The 22,066-nt window shown below is 37.2% G+C and overlaps 1 protein-coding gene across 2 annotated transcripts in view; it reads right to left on the bottom strand.

Annotated features, from left to right (window-relative positions):
- The window catches only part of LOC121877573 (protein Smaug homolog 1-like), a 63,962-nt gene that overhangs the window by 17,823 nt on the left and 24,073 nt on the right, over positions 1–22,066 (bottom strand). Inside the window, exons 2-7 of one of the 2 annotated variants that reach the window (XM_042383372.1) lie at positions 17,586–17,707; positions 11,558–11,750; positions 10,945–11,045; positions 7,448–7,483; positions 5,411–5,561; positions 3,087–3,283 (exon numbers count right to left, since the gene is read on the bottom strand). In XM_042383372.1, coding sequence (XP_042239306.1) covers positions 3,087–3,283; positions 5,411–5,561; positions 7,448–7,483; positions 10,945–11,045; positions 11,558–11,750; positions 17,586–17,707 — 800 coding nt within the window. The remainder of the gene's footprint in view (positions 1–3,086; positions 3,284–5,410; positions 5,562–7,447; positions 7,484–10,944; positions 11,046–11,557; positions 11,751–17,585; positions 17,708–22,066) is intronic. The other variant, XM_042383378.1, reaches the window with a different exon arrangement.

The raw sequence follows: 22,066 nt of genomic DNA, 5'->3' as shown, positions 1-22,066 counted from the left end.
AGATTTCGAAGTGCTACACAGTCCTTGTCATTGAGACATTGGCTTATAAATGTTTAGCTTACATTTGGTTCATATTGATCTAAATGGGCATGAGGGACATATCTTGTATGAAGGTTTTGGATGATGTAATATTCTTAAATGCAAAAAACATTATCATGCTGTGCCATCTCAACAGCTACAAACAATACAGTACAGGGTACATGTTTAAAATTAGAACATCTTTTTTAGTTCCACATTAAATTTAAGATGTATACAGTCAGTTCTACTGTATAATGCATGTTTTCAAGACGCAATTAATGTATTTGAAAACCCAGTTTTTACAACGTAGATACAAATTGGATATAACGCGATTAAGGAAACATAACTATGTCGCTCAAGTAGGAATAAGCAGTTACAAGGCTGCCTCGGTGTAGCATCACACAAGGCGGGATGCTGCCCATGTACTTCATTCTTAGTTTATCTTCCATATGCATCATGTGTGTTATCACAGACTGCTTTACCGTAGTCTAAACTTTATTGCTATTAATTACAATGAGCAGCAAGAGTGTGAAGCATTCTGGTAGTGGAAGTGAAGTGAAAAAACAAAAGCTATTACAGTACTCTTGAACAAAAATTCCATCATCACACTGACTCCATTTCTCGTCTCAAGCAGCCATCTTCTCTTCTTGTGGCGAGTGTTAATTTTTTTTGTAAGTTTAATTACAAATTTTATTGTAAAAAATGTTTTGATTAAAAAGTTTTTATCATTAAAAGTGTTTGAGAGATTCACCTCTACTATATATTACAGGTATTTCATAATTTTCTTTCACTACCCTCCTTCATGGTTACATTTTCTATGACTTCATACCATACTGTAGACTCATACGCTGTAACAAGCATTTTCCCCTTATACTTTTATTCTATTAATGAATGATATCATCAAACTAAAACAGTGATTATAAAATAATATATAAATGCTAACAATTATATATCAAACTGTAAAGAAAATTTGTCGGTCTTCTTGAAACTAATACCCCCTAACCCCTGAATTCTAATTTAATCAATGGTTACTATAACATGATGTTCTGGAACGCAACTACCGCATTATAGGAGAACTGACTGTACTGTGTCTAAGTCCATCTCATGATTTCCTATGTTTCATTAACCAAAACAAAAGTACAATATAATGTGGTACTAAAGAATCTAGTTGAGAAAATGTTTATATGCAGGATGTTAAATCTCCTGTAATGTAAGCTTCCGTAATCTCATAATGATTGGTTAAGCCATTATTAACGTGTGCATCTCTCATGCAAAGTGACAGATCTTTTTTGTCCTATTCTAACTTCCTCAATACTACAACATTAAAGAGGGAAAATTACTTGTGTGTTTGTGAATCACTAAGAGATCCTTAGCACTAGGACATATAGGACAGCACCTGTAATTCACATGAATTTTATGCAAAGAAACCTACCAACCCAAACTTGCATAATAATGGATATGAGTGACAAATTATAGAATAGCTTACAATTTGTGTCGCATAACCCAAACTGTGGTAAACACTTGGAAATTAGAAAATGCTTGTAGCAAAGAATCGGGTGATAGTCCATGGGATGCAATATGGTTATGTTGTGTTTTAAAATGATATGAGCCCTGAGAGTTAAAGATTTTTTATCTGAAACATAACTTGTTGCCTAGTTGCCAAGACATGTGCTGAATCTGGATCTGAACCCAGATTTGACTGGGTTATAAGGGTGAAGATTGTCCACTATTCAGGAAAACACTGCCCATATAGGAAATGTTAAGTTTTCCAAGTGTGCCTAATGAAGTTTATCTTAGAGATCAATTGTGAGGACTCTAAAAAGAAATACGGTACATATCATGAAAATGGAAATTATGAAACTGTCAATTACAGGTATCCCTTGCTATACAAATGGGCTAGGTTCCTTGAAAACCATTTGTTAAGTGAATTTCCCTATATCGAATAACATATGGGAAAAATAGGGTTCGGTGCCTAACAACAAGAAATCCCCGATACAGTTTTCTACCTAATAAAATGAAATTGGCTTACAAACATCAAAAAACCTACCTAACTCCTGTAAATTAGTACCTAATTACTGTAATTTAGTATACTTATGTACAGGAACACCCCAAAATTATAACTAAAAATAATTAAATTGGCTATGGTGTTCCGGTGTTTTTTGGCATCATTATTTCAAGCTTGTTTTCAATTATCACAGGCTTCCACAGTCTCTTAGTGATGGTGGGAGTAGCACAATGCTTGAATGCCCTTGCAAAAAGATTCATGAAACGATGGCACAAATACACACAGATAGAGATACTATACTATACTGCTTTTGAATCAAACATTAAGGGAATATGGCTGCCAGATAGATGGTCTGAGAGGGATGGAGAGGAAGGGATAGTGACAGCTGCCAACAAAAAATGACAATATTATACTTTAACTATTAAAATTAATTTGGTTGATGAAAAAATATTAGAAACTGACTAAAATATGTTACACTGAGTGAGGGACATCTGCCAATCTTGCTGGAAGTGGCTATTATATCAAGCTTGTTTTCAATTATTACAGGCTCTTGGTGATGGTGGGTGTAGCCAAAGAATCAACACAATGCTTGAATGCCATTGTGAAAAGATTCATGAAAGGATGGCACAAATACACATGGATAAATAGAGATAACTTCAAATCCACTGTATAGTAAACAAATGGCAGCAAGTTGACTGAGGGAGGGGATGTGTCTGGTGTGTGCAATTTTAATTTTCACAGGGATCATCATTCATATAAGCAAGAATAGCTTTTGTATACCTGTATTAAGAAAGAGGTGCAAGAATAAAAAATTTGTATAAGCAAATATTCACCGATTGAATGTTCATAACAAGGGATACACGCATATGACTTTTCAAACATTAAAGGTAAATGTGTATTAGTGATATATACAATAACAGGTTAGAGAAATATTCACTGTATGGTGATCTCCCTAACAAAAAGTCAACAATATTCAAATATACCATTCATATTGTCTTGGTCAGAGTTCTTACCACACCAATATTTTATTCCATAATTTATACACTTGTACAAGTCAATCTACCTTTTCAATCTGAACTAACTGCTTGTGACGTTCCTTTAGTTTATTAATAGACAAGACAATTTTGTGCCGTGCTCCTTTGGTAACACCCTGACTTTCCAGTGTTGCTTCATCTAATGCCAGCAGCTCATCATAGGTTAAACTACAGAGCAATGGCGAGTATTTGTGGAGACGCAGAGACTTAAGCCACACGCCAACATCTGTAAAATGAGACACAAATGACAATTTCTTCGTCTGTACTGTACAGTACAATCAAGGTTAATGTTCATTTAAGGTGAGCATTCTTTTAGTCATCCGATATTTTAAAATGAGACAACCAAAATAACTATAAAGAAGTTAAATCATCTAGGTACTACATTATTAGAGTACTTGTAGATTTCCCCATAAACAATAAACTATCTATCACCTTCACCATTAACATTTTATGTTGTCGTATTATGCAACTTCAGAAATTAGTTGTCTGGGAATTGTCTTTCCAAATTACAAGCTCTTCCATCAATGAAAAAGAGTACAGTATACAGTGGTCCCTCGGTTAACGAACGGTTCGATTAACGAAATTTTGGTAAACAAATTAGCTCCCATAAGGATTTTCAGTTCGATTAACGAACAAAACTTCGATTAACGAAATCCTTACGACAAATATGTTTTGTTGTGCGCATCAGCTGATCAGCTAGTCCACCAATACAGTAACTGGTTCTATGTTTACATTCGTTTCCAGTGAAGTAAATATCAAGAAAGTTGGTCTCTTGAATATTTCTGCATTTTATTTATATTAAAATTATTGGTCATTCTGAAATTTAGTTAACATATTGATAATATAGACAGTACAGGGAACAGTTTTTGTGTGCCCATAAGCTGACTGAATCACCCAACAACCCTTCTCAGTTTAGCTTTGTTTACAGTGGAGTGAACATCGATTTTGTTGGTCTCTTGAATATTTTTGCATATATACATTAAAATTATTGGTCATTCTGAAATTTAGTTAGCATATTGATAATACTGTATACAGTGCAGAAATTATTATGAAACATGAAGAAGGCATTAGAACCAAAGCACTCTGAAAAGAATATGGAGTGTCATCATCGACTGCCTCTGCAATCAGCTGTTTGATATGTAAACAAAGCTGCTGGTAACTTTTATTTTTATCCTCTTCACCACTGATCGGCTCGTTAGCCGCTTGGGCGATCGGTCACGTCTCTGATTACTTTTCCTTTTCATTTATCCTCTTCACCAAAAAGATCGGCTCGCTAGCCGCCCGGGCGATCGGTCACGTCTCTGTCACGCACTGTTGGCAAGTACTGGGCATGCACCGGCTCCTGAATGTACCTGAACCCGCTCCAGTGTTGGTCAAGTCTGGTCTTGAAAGAGCTCACACTCGGTGCCATCACAACACTCTCTGGTAGATTGTTCCAAGAGTTTACAACCCTCACTCCGAAAAAGTTTGCCCTCACAGTTTTCTGGACTTGCAGCTTCTTCAATCTTGAGCTGTGACCCCTTGTGGGGTGAGCGTCCGCCAGCTCCAAGTAAGGACACTCGACTGAGTAGTGCCCCCCGAGATGCTTATACACCTCAACTAGGTCACCCCTTGCCCATCTGTAGTATAAGCTAGGTAAGTTCAGGCACTCAAATCTCTCAGGGTAGCTGAAGTGCCGAAGTGCAGGCACCAGTCTGGTGGCCCTCCTTTGAACATTTTCAACCAACTGACAGTCCCTAGCATATCTCGGGGACCAGACGGGGTGACAGTACTCCAGATGGGGAAGCACTTCACTCTTGAAGATCGTTACGAGGGACGGACCATCTAGATATCTGAACGACCTTCTTGTAAGACCCAATAATTTATTTGCCTGGTTTACCTTCTTCTCACAATGGCCCGAGAACTTCAGCTCATTGTCAACATACACACCTAGGTCTTTCTCACATTCAGTCTCAAAGTAAGTTAAAATACAGTATTCTATTGTTTTTTATTTATTATTGTACAGTATACTGTACTATGCAGTACTGTATTTAGTCTATATTTAATGTTTCGTTAATTCTATTACCGGTAAACAGTACTCTTTATGTACTTTTTCTGTTTGTTGAAACCAATTACCCAATATCCCATTGAAATAATAGATTCGGTTAACAAAATTTTCGGTTAATGTACGACTCTGTGGTGGAACGAATTGCGTTCATTAATCGAGGGACCACTGTACTGGTAATGATACATAAATTTAAATCACATTTACACAAACTTAATTGAAGCTAAAAATCTATTACTTGAGGAATATTGAAACACCTTCTATAGGTGCATAGAGCAATAGGCTTAGGATTAGTGAAGAGCTCCTTACCTCTCATGCCAGGGTGTGGTTGGCAGGGTTCTTCTGGGTTGGAATCACAACCAGAGGAGCGTGAGGATGTGGCTGAGTTGTTAGGAGACTGGGGGGCATCACCAGGAGCCCCACCTACTGCAGCTGCTCCACTACACCATCCTACATCATCCTGGTAACAAATAAAGAATTATCATAGAAAGCATCCTAAAGTACTATTGTCATAGCTTCTTAACCCTCAAGCCCCGGGTTAGGGTGGTGCTGCTATGTGTATTTATATAAAATGAAGAAATTGACAAGAAAAGTATCGCACATACATTCAAGGATTTCATGCAACGAATTATGAATTTCACACATGGTTTCTCTTGGTATAGAATTAATGCTACATGGTGTGTAGTAACTACTAAACTGCACACACTATAGGTCTTCTCAGATTAACAATATTTTAGACTGAATAGCTTTTCTTTCCTTTTGGGTTAGATCTGAATGATTTGTAAAACATAAATTTCAATGGTATTTTCAACTTAGATCTTCCGTTCTTTTTGACGACTCTCCAGTCTTCTTTTACCTAAGATTATACAGAAATCTTGTTACACCCACCAGCAGGGGATAATATATGAACTTTTTCGATTTTTCTGACTGGTAGTCATATAAGAATTAATTAAATTTTATAAGTTGCTAGTCAATGTCAAAATACATCACCAAATGAAGGTTCATATCTGATGAATACCTTCATAGATTGCCTGCAGAGGTGTAAGAGAAACACTTATAAATCCTCAGAAATCTAATATCTTGAAAAAAAAAAAAAAATTGTGGGATATGAAAGAACTTCTCAAGTCAAAGATTACATCCATATTTCTAAGCACCTTCCATGGGTGTATGTATCCATCCATATTCCATCCAATAAAATTTATCACCTTGGTGGAGTCATTTATTAAAAAAAAAAAAATTCTAGTGCCTGAAAGATGTTAATTTCAATAGAGAATGGTTCAAGCAGGAAAAGAAATCCTACATAATTTATCCTTGTTCTCTATCAATGGTTCACTATGGTATGTACTGTACTGTAGTGTTCAAGTGTGTGGTCTCTGTCAGACATACTGACTTAACACTTCAAGTTTTTATAGCCCATGATCCTAGATGATGTTTGATGATGAGTCAGCACATAAAAGTTGCATGAGTTTTGGTGCAACAGATTACTTCAGGCTTTTAATATTTATTGAAAGCTGAAGTTCACCAACGAGGCTCTGTCACCCTGTATAAATAAAGTGCAAAATTTCTTCCTAGTTCAGCAAATTGAATTTATAACTTAGTTCGTCAGGATAATCATGTCCTGCACACTTGGTGAGTACTGTATTATCATAAAAACTTTGCTTTAGTGATGTTGCCTTTCTCAGTGAAGTTTCCTTGAGAATGTTCCTATGGAAACTACCAGTATGTGAAAATCTCTACAAATACAATTTTGAAGAATTCTGTAAGATGAGTGTGGAGATGACCAAGGTAGGAGGGGTTGAAGGCTCATCAGTGAAGGGTTGTGAGGAAGAGTAACTAAGTACACATCCAAGATGACTGAAATAATGAGGTAACTGAAATATGATGTGGCTGAATTTTTTAGGGGAAATTAAATTGCACAGACTACCCACTGTATGAGAAAAGACTACTGTAACAGAAAATGGAGCATAATTTGCAACTATGAAACACAAAATATAATAATAAAATAGTTAATTAGTAACTATGAAGCATACTAAGACTAACAGATAACTACTCTATTAGAAACTATGAAACACAGACTAATAGAAAATTATGTAATAAATATGAAACATACTGCGACTAGGTAACTGAAAATAAGAAGTAAATCAGCATTATGGAAAATAGAGAAATATACAAAAGTAGGACTGTTAGCATTATAAAAAAATAGATATACAGTACAGTACACTACTGTATTTACTGTAAAAACTCTCTTAGTGAAGTATGAAAGTGCAGTATATTGTATGCTTATTTCTATATGGAGTCAATCAAAAGTTTTAAAAACATAAAATGAAAAAAAGAAAAAAGACTAACCCAAGCAGCCAGTGAAGGAGAGCTCAGCGTCCTATCCTGAAAGCGGAACCATATGGTGTTAGATGGACGCATAAACAACAGGTGCAGTTAGAGAAATTGTGGTCACCAGTTAGTAAATGGTGTGAGATCCTACAAATCAAGAAAAAGGGACAAAAATATGAAAGGTAAGTGACATTTAACTTGTCAGAAGTTGTCAAGGATTCTAAATAACTACTGTACAGTACATCAGTCAATTATTTTAGACTAGGGAAAAATACAAGGTAAAACAAACAAACAAACAGAAAAAAAAATAGCTAGCAAATATTTAAGAATTTCCATTCCATTTAGTATAGGATCATTAATAAGATATTCTTTATACATGTAATTATTCTTGAAAAAAAACAACAATACAGTGACTCAATTCGAAAGAAAGAACTATACCAAATTTGGTTACAGATACAGTACAGTATTGTGAAAAAAATAGAAACTGTCCATAAACATTCCCTGAACATTATAAAAGTTCCTGAACATTACATTTAATAAGTGGGACAAACATTTTAAAATTAACAGGACACAGTGGGTGTAAAGTCTCACTATATGTCAAGACACTATAGACTGGTAAGTTCAAATATGAAAGGTGATGTAATAGGAAAAGACACTGATCTTATAAAACATTTCTTAATTCCATTATGTGAAGATTTACACCAAAAGGGAAGAGCTGCAAGATAATGTAAACATGTATACGAGTGTTGAAGTATAACTGTAGTACAGAATACTATACCCTGTACTGTACTGTAATTTTTTTCTCTCAATAGTAAGTACAGTACTATAATTCTTTATACTTGCTGTAATACAAAAAAAATGTGTAGGGAAAATGTTTAATATACCCCCCCCAAAAAATGATCGAACTACAGGTTGTACCTCTCTCATACGGCAACCTCGGGACCTGACCGGTGCCGGACCATGGAAATTCACCCTTTTCCTGGATAGATAGTGACTTGTGCATACACTTGGAAGCACTAGCACCACTTTCTCTGCTTCATGGTCTCTTTGAAGACATATTGAAGGGTTAAATGTCGAACAGTAGCTTCTCAAATTTTGCGAGTTTTTAATTCAACGTTTTTTATTTGGACACACAAAAAAAAACACTACACAATTTAAAATTAAGACCACGGAAACTCGAATATCGACGGGTTTGAACGGCCCGTCAACGTTCAGACGACGTGCACAATCGTGTAAACAGCATCATTTCTCTTATGTACAAAGGATTCATTATTGTTTATTACTGAATGTCTTTTTGATTGAATTAATGTTTATGTTTGCAAAATGAGCAATGCAATTCATAAATAATACGTAGAATATTAAAACACACGAGGAGACGAGACGACTTTGTTTTCGTTGTTTACAAAACCAGTGACTGACTGGTTCTACATATAAAACTGAAGAAAATAAGACCCTGGTTGTAGCTGTAGTAAAATTAATATGGTTGCTTTAAGTAATGTTATTTAATGTTACTAAATGGAACAATGGAAGTAGCTAACCATCAATGGTAAAACAAAAAGAGAGATCGCGTTTGTAAGTGCGCACATGTGAAAACATACTGTCATTACTCTACATAAGAATATGAAAGCAACACTTATTTGCTGTTCATATACAGTATGTTTTAATTAATGTTTCTGAATTTTTTTTTTATTGAATTCATGTTTGTGTGTGCAAAATGAACAATACAATTCATTAATAATACGTGGATTAAAACAGATGAGGAGATGAGATGGTTGCCGGCATTGTTTTCGTTAATGTTTACAAAACCAGTGACTGATTGGTTCTACATATAAAACTGAAGAAAATAAGACCCTGGTTGTAGCTGTAGTAGAATTAATGTAAAAAATTAATATGGTTGTTTTAAGTAATGTTCTTTAATGTTAATAAATAGAACAATAAAAGTAGCTAACCATTAATGGTAAAGGAAAAAACTGAGACTGCTCGTATGTAAGTGAACACATGTGAAAACATATCATCATTACTCTACATAAGAGTATGAAAGCAACACTTATTTACTGCTCATATATATTGAAGGGTTAAATGTTGTATTCTGTATAGACAAATAGAGAGAGAGAGAGCAGCCGATCTGCCGGATGTAAACAAACCTTAATTTCCTGCGGCTGGTTTTTTTTTTTTTTTTTTACGGGGATTAGCCCACCCGGGCATAGGTCACTGACCCACATTGGGGCCTGAGGGGCGAAAACTTAATACTCCTGGAATAATAATAATAATTCAGATAAGTAATAAAAAAAAAATAAATAAATAAATAATAATAATAATAGCTGCCTATCTACCTACTGGGCAAACTAAAATCGTTCCGGACCACAGAATGCCGGACTAGAGAGGTACAACCTGTATTAGTAACTACAAGATGAAGTGAAAGGAAGAATGGTAATTTCTGAGAGCACCACTACCACCAGAAGGAGTAGTTCGATTTTAGTATTTTTTTCCATTTATGTTCTTATCATTAAGTATTTTAAAAGAGGCAACAACTTATTATTTTGATTATTAATAACTGTAATTTTTTTTCTCTATCTATGATCATAAATCACCTGTAGTGGGCAAGCATGAAGAATGAGGGAAATTGAAGGGGTAAAACACAGTGAAAACTGATCATATGACACTAAAATTATATCTTTACATCCTTTATACATGAAGAAATTAATTTACCATAAATACTCCTCCACGTGTTGCCGTCTGCCCAGTTTGTTTACAACCAACCCGCTCGATCTGAGCATACTCTCATGTCCACAAAAAACATAAATTATACCATGACAGTTCAACAAAGTTGATTTCATTGGTAACAGATACTAAAATAAGTACTTCCTGTTTAATATGGCGAGGGGTCTGGGGGCCCCGGCTTGGAAGTTAGATACGGTTTCTTTGTTTGGTTAGGTTGGATTCTATTAGGATCTAATAAATGTCGCCTATTTTAAAAAACAGACTATAGTATAATGAATGTCTCATATTCAGCAATTTTACCAAATATTACCCAATTTGTAATATACCATACGGTATACAGTATTTCATAACAGCTAAACATTACGAATTATGAGTGATTTCAACTTGGAGGCGTACAAATTATGGGGATTTTATTGTACAGTATACAGTATTGTAATCCTAATACAGTATACAAGGAGAAGAAGAGGGTTACTAAAAAAGAACATAAGGTACATGAGCAACAAGCATACCATGTATACCTGAGATCAACCATAGAGGAATAATGACTTCCTGCTTACAATGACAATCAACAATAGTCCTTACTGCCTACAGTAACACTTGTGATATCACACTCTGTAGTCATAAATAATTACTCTTTCTAGAGTGTCTGTTCATTTTTTGTAACATTTTGCTTTGATTCTAACTAAAACATTCTCTTCATCTACTTGTGTTACCTAACATAATAAAAACACTTCTAATATATTCAGGTTTATTCTAATTATACAGCAAGAAATCTTATAAGTACTTATCCGTACTTGGCCAGTATCTGGAGGTGGCACAAGAGGTGGATCATTCCACCTTGACTTGCCAGTAACCAAGATGTTCCCTGAGCTCACACTGCTACTGCTAGTGAAACCTGAGGTACATGGAATATCATATAATATTAAACTTCAGTTTTGTATTATTCACTGTGTTCAATTTCTTTTTGAGATTTGCCTAATAGTCTAATAAATTTGTTGAAAGTATAGGGTGCTATATTTGAGCTAGATATAATTTTATTTGTCATAAACAAATACAGTAAATAAAATCACCATCTAGCTCAAATAAAGTACTTTTATTAAAAGTAGTAGACTATAAAGCAAATCTCAAAATGAAATTGAACACAACGAATAAGATAACTTTTACTATATTGTTATATTTTTACCATAATTAAAAAATCTCTATACATTAAGTTTTCTTCTAGGTAACACCATATTTTCTCTATTAAATCTACTCTTATACTGTATTCTTCTGACAAGTGTTATCTTCACATGTGTCCTAAAACAGGATTTTAAATAAAAGTTTAACCTTGCATTTTTCGTATTGTTAATTAAGCATCTGAAATGTGATAGTTCTGAATTTAGTGCATCAACTCTCATTTAACTCTACCTTCTCTTTGTTGGTTTGGGGGTCTTCTTCGGAGGTCTGCCAGTCTGTCTTCGAGGGCTCGTAACCAATGTGTGAGTGCACGCCGCTCCTCGGCAGTGATGGCCGGGTGGATGAGAGAGTAACTGAGGAGTTGTCGAGCATTTTCCAAAGCAGCTGGCTGTGTCCCAGCTGATGTAACAGCATGTGCCAATACCTGAAGTGAAAACATTATCATAAAATTAAGAAAAACAAGCTTCTGTAAGCACCACTATGTTCTTGTATATTCAGCAAGATAATTATGCAAAATAAATCATTATGACTGTGCATGCTACAATTAATTCCTAACCGATAAAATTACCCACAATATTAGTTGTTTAAAGTGGGCTGCGTTTTGAACTACTGCAGAAGGAAAATGGGTACTGTATTATTATCGTTCTGGTTATATAGTGAATTCTATAATTTTAAGCTTTGGAATCAGTAGTTTAGACAATTATAGGACACTTTTCTTCTATAGTGTTTCCGTCATATTTTTTTTCGTATTTTAACCGTTAAAATTACCATCAATATTACTTGCTTAGGTAATTACTGATGACTAACCCGCGAATGATTTTTCATAGAAAATGGTTACAAAAATGCTGCAATTTCACTGTGTTTGTGCAAATGTGCTAAAACTGATTATTTCTAAATTTAACGTAACCTAACCTTAGTTGATATGAAAAAAAAAGCAGCAGAAGTATCGTTACATGACCTCATCAACCAAACCAAACAAACCTACTTTACCTAACTTCCTAGCTTGGGGACTCCAGTCCCTGGACACCCAGTATATTAAACAGAAAGAACTTACTATGATAAGGTGTAATTTTTTTACGTTTTTTGTGGACGTGAGAGCAGTCGCCCATACAGAAAAGTTCTTAAGCATACACTGAGCATCGGAGTTGATGAAGCCCAGGTGATGGAGTGTTTTGAAATACGTCAATATGATTGGCTGTTTACATCCTGGGATGAGACGTCACCGCCGCATTACCGAGAAGATTAAGTATTGTGCGTCTAAGCACCTAATTATCTACCAAACAAAGCATTTGCACAAGAAATGATTATCATATCAGAACTCACTGATGAAAATAAAGTAAAACAAATAACTTGTCAGTGGGTTAGCTGTCAATATTAACCTTTGTTTAAAGTGAGTAGGGCTTTGAAGTAGAGGGAAAATGTGGAAATGTGGGGTAAAATATAAAAATAAGGTATTATTTCACTTGTTGCCACTACACATATCTGGGGAATTTTATAGCTGCAATCAGTAGTTTTGACAATTCTAAGACACTTTTCTTCAATAGCATTTCTGGCACAAATTACGTATAAGTAAGATGTTTAACGTTTTATTATGTATGTTCATACATGGCGGTACACATGCAAGACATTGATAGACTGTGGAGCTCCCCAGTTAGGTTAGGTAAGTTTTTTTCCCAATGGTTTTCGATGTGTTTTGAACACTTTTTAACTTGATTTTTATATAAAATCTCTAGATTCTGAGATGGGGGGCCTAATATCAGAAACTATTGATTTGCACCAGAAATGAAGGTCAAATTTGTTCATAACACACCAAAAACTATCGGAAAAACACAGTTTCAACTTCGATTTTGTAGAGTAGCAACAAGTGAAATTTTACCCAAAATAACACCAAACAAACCTTTGAAAACCTCACCTAACATTTCCTAACTTGTAAAAATGTTATAAGAATCACTTTCGAGTTTATGGATCACTCCTCCTTTGAACACCGAAAACAACACCAACACATACTAAAAATAAAAAAAAAACACCACCACGAAAACATGAAAAAGGTATTTTTTTTTTCTTTTTATAGTTTTAGGATTTTTAAAGGTTAGGTAACGTTAGGTCAGGCTTTTCAAAATTTAGTGTTTTTTTTAGTAGTTACCCCACAGTTTCCCTCTCTTTCAAAGCCCTGTCCACTTTAAACAAGAAATATTGTTGGTAATTTTATTGATCAAAATACTCGAAAAATATCAATTTCCAACGGAAACGCTAATTTAAGAAGAAAATTGTCTTAGAATTGGCTAAACTACTGATTCCAACACTTCTAATCCTTAAATTCACTACATGACCGAAACGATAATTTTACAGGAAAATGTATGGTAAAATATAGAAAGAACATCAAACAAACCTTTGAAAATCTTACCTAACCTTTCCTAAGTTGTAAAATTTTTAATTATCACTATCGAATTTTATGTATCTCTCCTCATCTTAACACCGAAAAAACCAACACAAAAAACGGAAAATAACACCATCATATACTAAGCACCGAAAATATAAATAAGGTAAACTTTTTATAGATTTAGGATTTTTAAAGACTAGGTAAGGTTTTCGTTAATATATAGGACTAACCATAACCTGCCGGGGCTGCACAGCGCCAATGCGGCCGTATAATATCACGTCCGGAAAATGCCTCAAATTTCAACATATTATAGAAAGTTCTTTCTGCTTAATATAACGGGGAAGTTAGGTAAAGGTAGGTAGGTTTGTTTGGTTGGTTGGTTAGTTCTGTTCTTCATACCCACAAATGTTAAGTAACGTTTATTTAAAAAATATTAATATTTTAACATATTTCCACAAATTACAAGTGTTCACTATAATACAACAAAGAAAATCCGGCGTTTTTATAACTTTTCAATCAATTTCCCTCGCGGGTTAGTCCTATATAACTATCAAGGTTTTTAAAAGTTTGTCTTGTTTTTGTTTTTTGTTTTTTTTACCCTACATTTTCAACCTCGACATCAAAGCCCTGCCCACTATGAACACGTAATATTGTTGGTAATTTTATCGGTTAAAATGCTCGAGAAATAAAAATTTCCGACGAAAAACATTCTCATACCAAAGGAACCAACCAACCAACTTACCAACCTAACCTAACCTAACCTAACCCAACCTACAAGGAGGAGACGGTAAGGAGAAGACAACTGACTCTAAGTGAGGCTGAGGGGTACGGCCAGTGTACGAATATCAACCAAAAACGCTATAGAATAAATTATTTCCATTTTTTCTTTCTCCATATATGACTCAATATAAAAGTATATATTGACAACTAAATATTTACCCCTTCTTAGGTAATCAAAGACAATACTATATTGTAGTTTTAAACACCAAAAATAAAATACTGTATTCATTTACGAAATACCGTAGACATTTAAGTATTACAATCAACTGGAATTAATACTGTATCTGATATTAAGCAAACAAAGACCATAAAAATTCTTTTGTTCTTTGTTCGTAAACGTCTGATGTACTACTACACAGATGAATGCATAAATTTTACACCAACACAGAAAATTGTCAAAGAGAATGAATGTAAGCAATACAGTGTCATACTTTCACTTAAATCGACTCATGAAGGGCTACCTACATGGTAATCAACTACATTAGGTGGAATTACTGCTTTCATCTGATTGTGGCTATTTTTTGCTGGCGTGTTTGCAATCGCGAGTTCTACCGTGAGATGGTAGTGACGTCAACAAGTCGTCATGAGTCACAGGGAATCCCTTCTAACCCCCACCCTCACTCCCTCGACGCCCCGCCCAGCTGCGTCTGGGTGTCTCCCGTCTCTCCTCTACACAGGTTTCACCCATTACAGTTGTAGTTACTGGAATTAGCTAAGGGACTCGGTGACACCACTACTACCAAAAGTCTATGGACTTAACCATTCGAATTTAACTTATATCACTTTTATAAGGGAAAAAATCCAACTTTCCCCTTCCATATTTTGTTTTACATATGCACTATACGTAATTACTGTATAGCATAATATCCTCCGTAATTAAAAAAAATGAAAATGAAAGAAATTACTTTTCTCGTATTACCATGCTCTCCTGTAAACGGTATTGTACGTATTGTGTACATCTAAATTCCCCTAAGAATCCAAGGTATACAAAGCTGTTTGTAAAAACTGAACGAAAAAAAAAGTTGCCCACAAAAACTTAAGAAATGTAAGCAGTAAGACTTGGCACCCAACAATTTTTTCTCCATTAGAAGATATTTTTATTATTCTAATTCTGTAATATCCGGTGACTAAATTTTTAAAAATAGTCTAAACTCACGTATTTGCGATGAGGCAATACGAACCAATCATACCCAACCTAATCTACCTAACTTAACTAAAAAAACAAAATATAAGAGTGAAAAGTAATGTAAGGTATGGGTGGTTCATTTTGTGTTTTAAAAGTACTGTACTGCATGATATTGCTGCCGCCATGACAGATCCTGGCTTACAAGGGGTACGTTTTACATTATAAATTTACTCTCGCTGTTAAAATTTAGATATCGTATATGGCAGATGAGGAAGATAATAAACAAGGTTGATTCTATGTCACAGAAAGTAGTTAAATACATAGTTTGACCAACCAAGCATCCTTCTATTTTACCAAACACGCCACATAATCAAATCATGTTCTGTTCATTACTTGTTACACTGGAGGAATAGAAATGCAATTATTCTACACTACAGTTTTACAATCATGACGTATTTATCCCAATTTTAAAGAACATGTACATAAACGCATGCACGCACGTACAATATAAAACAGCTGAACACACACACGCCTATAAGCACGAGCGCATGCATATACAGTATACACATACACTACACACAAACGATATCACAGGATACAGTACACATGCACACAACTTTAAGAAAACACAGTAAAAAAAATGTGTTGGTACTTTTAACCAGTTCTGAGCACTAATCTTCCAGACACACACATTATCGTTCCTATCTCAAAATAATAATAAATATACATAACAATGAACTAGTACAGTATACTCCAAACACAGAACAGATAAGTGCAGTAGGTATCCATGAATCGATCGACTGTGGATCAATGTTTAACATAGGTATCTGGGCCACGTGGCGCGCAGGCGTACTATCACAATGGCTCACAATACTGCTGGAGCTTCCTTGATGCAACACCAAGTTTGTTTGTATACCTATGAGGATATGACCATACAGCCTGTCCATGTATTAGTGCATTTCTGACGTTCGGCTGTATTCCTGATTTTTCTTATTTCGGATCTTCCCACAAACTATTAATGTTGGTTTATACGAAAGCAAAAACGGTAATAAGGAAAATGTGCGATTTACTGCTCTCCAACTTCTAGTTCATTCTTGACCACATTAGCCCAATTCTCACCTCTACTGACTTGGTCGAAGAGTGTTTCGCACACGAGCGCCATTTTTTATTAATAGCAGATTACTCAACAAAGATAATTAATTTCTCTTGAATCTATGCACAGTAATTACCAATAAGGTCACCGAGATTTGCTTCCTATTTGGGAAGCGTTATAGTTAACTAAAACGCCACATTAGTGAGATGATATATTGACCATTATACACCAGGTAGTAGGCAGCTATCAAACAGGGAGGTACTACCGCCTGGGAAGATATTGGAAGCATACTGTGTTGTCTAATGGTAGACCCTGCTGCCATATGGCATCACAAAAATTGTGACCAAGTCCCAGGTTCCTGATCTGACTTTCTGCCTCATTTACACACAATTGCGGGGTCTCAATTGTTTCTCTTACTATTGACAACACACACACACACACACATATATATATATATATATATATATATATATATATATATATGCAAGTAAATCACTGTGTGTGTGTGTGTGTGTGTGTGTGTGTAAGGGGGAGGGGCGGCCAACAGCTAAGCACGAACTAGTTATAGTTAACAGCTTCTTCGGGAGTTAATTTGAATGTTATCTGCCGGTGTGGTGTGACCAGTGGTGTGACAACTATCCATCCTTATCACATTACGAACGGCTTGGAATGATCTCTAACCTCACACAGCACACAACCAATGGCTGTCTGGTACATGGTTGAGGTCTGTGGCTATGTTAATGCTTGAAGTGATGGTGCTTGACGCGCATCATGTGGAGGAGGAGATTAAGTGACCTAGTGGGATAATGGAGCGATACTGTATATTGGCCTCAGTGTTGTGTGAGGGAAGACTGAGATAGTATGAAGGTACATTACTCACCTTGGGGATGATGGAGAGGTACTGTAGTTTGGCCTCAGTGTTGGAGGGTCGTAGTAGTGGTAGGTGGTGGAGCAGGTCGGAGGCCCCACCATCCTTGGCCTCAGGGATCTGACTCACCCACGCTGTAACACAAAACTGATTGTTAGATCAAATTATGCATTCTTTATAAACACAACGTCTCAATTGCTCTTAAAAAATATTTCCTCTTTCTAAAAAAAACAAACATAATAGGGCCTAACCCAGAGAGGAAATAGAAGACGGTGATAATGAAGAAGCAGGAGAAGAGAAGAAACAAGGTCAACTTATACCCGGGGTCCAGTGTGAGGTAGGGAGCTGACCCACCCACCTCCACATCAAACAGTGGCCCGACAACTTTTACGAGTCCCGGATGGATCACCGCCGTGTACAAAGAGATTACACTACACTAAATTCATGACGCTAGATGAGGCAAGTAAATGGATGAAATACTGCATCACCCATATTAAAGTCCATAGCGACGACTGGTAAGTGTACATAACTACCAAGATGAATTTGTATCACAAGTCAATTAACAAACCGAGACATACGCCATTTTTTCTTAGTTGGTAAGCCGCTGTTGTGAACTACTTAAAGATCAGCGTCTTCGTTCTACCTCAGAATGATTCTTACCCACAGTCTAGGGTATTTTGTCTCACAATTTCTCAGGAATATATGATCGAACAGATGTAACACAATATAATGGGAACAATATATATATATATATATATATATATATATATATATATATATATATATATATATATATATATATATATATATATATATATATATATATATATATATATATATACTGTATATATATACCTTGCCAAACTAACCACACAGTGACCAGAGAGAGCAATTCGGACACACACACACACGAAAAAGCCCAAGTCATAGCTAACACACACTTGAGTGTTTTGTGGCAGTAATACATCAAAACTTTGAACAACCTACGAGGCCCAGACTGTTTCAAAAGTGTCTGAAGAGAGAGAGAGAGAAAAGTCTTAAAATAATTTTTCCAAATCTTCCAACTTCTTCCGTCTCAGATTTCTCTATTTTTTAAGTGTGAGTCAGACACATGTAGCTCCACCAACTTCACTACACACAAGGCTAATAATTAAATCTATATCACGCACCAGTACAAAAACATTAACTTCAAACAATATATTCCGTCACTCCCCATCCAGCACGTTTAAATCCTGTCCACTGTCTATTCTATTGATTTCTTTGTGTTTCAGCCTGTCTATCTCAAAAGATACCACCGAGCATTGTTTAAGTCGTATTTAACACACCGTCGCTTACCAAGACACCAGCCCCCTTTTGTAAGACATTAACCCCTCAGTTCATAACCACGCCATACAGCTCTTCACCACCACAACACATCTCCAGCGGCCGAAAAAATGGTGCTCGGACAATTTACCCAGCGCCGCCAACACCCACTTGGCGCCAAGAGTCGGGCATGAGTTCCCTCACTTCCGTAGTCTACACTCCCTCACACCCATGACTTACACCAACAAAAACTTAATCATAACAAGCTTGTATGAGAAAGCTAAAAAATTGTGTTATTCCCTCTCCTCTTCCTGCTCGATCAACCCGAACATGTGTTGTGTGTTACTTTATGTTCTCATAATAACTGAACAACGGCGATAAATAAATAGTTAAAAAAAAAAAAAAAACACTTCACGTCCCCTCACCAGGGAACACTATGCCGTGTGCTCAGGTCAGTGCTGTGGTGTAGCGAACACCTCCGGGTGACGGAGTGGGTAACTGGAGTGACGGAGCGGGCACCCGGAGTGACGGGGCGGGCACCCGGAGTGACGGGGAGGGTACCTGGAGTGACGGGGTGGGTATTTGGTGTGACGGGACGGACACCCGGGTTGGTAGGGCGAATACCCTGGGTGACGGGGCGGGTAGGAGGCGCCAGGGAACCGGGAGAGACAATCAATAATACGGCCGCAGTGCGTAGTGTACACGCGGGCGTTACTCCCACACCCACTAACACCCTTTAACCCCTCATAACCCAGGTCATGGCTCCCCTCCCCTCCCGCTGACCTTCATGCTCTCTTCCCAAGTTCCTATCCTCGCATTCTCCTACTTCCCTTCCCTTCCCTTCCTTTCCTCTCCTCTCCTCGTTTGTGTTTCCTGCCTGTCAATGAATCACCAGTTACCACTTCACGTCTCACCCCGCCATGCATTCATTCATCACGTCTCACCCCGCTATGCATTCATTCATCACGTCTCACCCCGCTATGCATTCATTCATCACGTCTCACCCCGCTATACATTCATTCATCACGTCTCACCCCGCTATACATTCATTCATCACGTCTCACCCCGCTATACATTCATTCATCGTCTCTAGCCCACTATACATTCATTCATCACGTCTCACCCGCCATGCATTCATTCATCGTCTCACCCGCTGTAAATTTCATTCATCGTCTCACCCGCTATGCATTCATTCATCACGTCTCACGCTATGCATTACATTCGCTCGTCTCACCCGCTTCTACATTCATTCATCCGTCTCACCGCTAACTATACCATTCATTCATGCATCTCCACCCGCTATACATTCATTCATCACGTCTCACCCCGCTATGCATTCATTCTTCGTCTCTTACGCCGTTCATTCATCACGTCTCACCCCGCTATGCAGTCATTCATCGTCTCACCCGCTATGCATTCATTCATCACGTCTCACCCGCTATGCATTCATTCTTCCTCTCACCCACTATGCAGTCATTCATCGTCTCACCTTTATGCATTCATTCATCATCTCACCCCGCTATGCATTCATTCTTCACGTCTCACCCCGCTATGCATTCATTCATCGTCTCACCCCGCTTTTACATTCATTGTACGTCTCACCCAGCTATGCGCCATTCTCGCCATCTCACCCCGCTATGCATTCATTCTTCACGTCTCACCCCGCTATGCATTCATTCATCACGTCTCACCCCGCTATACATTCATTCTTCACGTCTCATCCCTCTATTGCCCTTATTGGTAACAACGTTACCAATAAGGGCAAAAGGCTTCATCCGTAATAAACAAGAATTTACAGATGCCATTGCTCTTAGGTACGGTAGGCCAGTAGAAGGTTTGCCCGGCTCTTCTGACATTGACCATGCCATGGTGTGCAAGAAAGGGGGCTTCGTATGCAAGAGGCATGACGAAGTGAGGGATCTAACAGCAAATTTACTGAAGGAAATCTGCCACGACGTCATGGTGGAACCGCCCCTCCTTCCATTGGACGGTGAGAACCTCCGTCACAGGACTTTCCGTTTAATATCGTCACACACCTGACATTCACCTTTACCAGCCGTCAGTGTCAGAATCTCCTGTCAACTGACCACACTTGTTTCAGCCCTTCTTCACGGTCCCCCTTCTTTAATCCCCCAGTAACAACATAACATAACCCACTGTCTCGTATTAACCATTTAATAAATATACACAGTGTGTTAAATAAGTGATTATCATTATTATTGACCTAGGCGGGAAAATTTGAATCCAAACATTGACTACGACAATAAATTTAAAAGCGACGACTACTATGAGAAGTGACAAGACAACAAAAAACAACAGTGACAACAACAACCAATATATGTGAGAATGACAGCCATGACAACAGTGACAACAACCACCAGGACTAGCGTGTAAGGGAGTGTATTAGTAGCCGCAGTTAACTCCTACTGACCTTTGATCCTGAAGCTGCTAAATATAACCTCCTTCCTCCACCCCTCCCCATGCAGTCTCTCCCTTGCCTTCCTCCTCCCTGCAGCCTACTCCTTCTCCCCTCACCCAAACCCCTCCCTTCTCTGCAGCCCTCCTCCTCCTCCCAGCACTTTTTCCCCCCCCCATAGCCTAGCCCCCCTCTCCCATTGTATTCTCCTTCTCGTCTGTCCTTCCCCCTCCACCTCACCCTCTTCCTCCTCTCATTTTATACCCTTCTGTCCCTCCCACTCACAGCCTATTCATCCCTCTCCCTCACCTCCATCCTTCTCCTTGCCTCGTCCATCCTTCTTTTATTTTTTTCTCACACTACATCAGATCCTTTATTCCCATCCTTCTCCCTTCATCCTTCCCTCGACGTCACGCACTGTATATATGGATCTCATTATTCTGAGCCCAGTGCCTCCCTCCCAGTGCGACAGAGGTCAGTACCCTACGGCCATCCAAAAGACTTTTAATTTTAACACACTCCAACATGATCCACTTCATTATATCCTTTTGATGCTAATAATATTAAGATACTTTTAACATATTCAGGTCAGCAGGTAAAAATATTCCCGTTTTTTTATAGACCAGCGGTAAGCGCGGCTTCAGGGTATACTGTACTATTATACCACAAGCAACTATTTCATTTTTTTTTAAATCTTAATTGTGACACGTACGACCGTGACTGACAGCCTTGTATACTACAACACTATAAACAAACAACATTTTCAGAGTGATAA

This window comes from Homarus americanus, unplaced genomic scaffold (genome assembly GCF_018991925.1).
Source record: "Homarus americanus isolate GMGI-L3 unplaced genomic scaffold, GMGI_Hamer_2.0 scaffold33468, whole genome shotgun sequence".
Taxonomy (NCBI): domain Eukaryota; kingdom Metazoa; phylum Arthropoda; class Malacostraca; order Decapoda; family Nephropidae; genus Homarus; species Homarus americanus.
The sequence above is the reverse complement of the archived record's forward strand: the minus strand, read 5'-3'. Positions and strand labels throughout refer to the sequence as shown.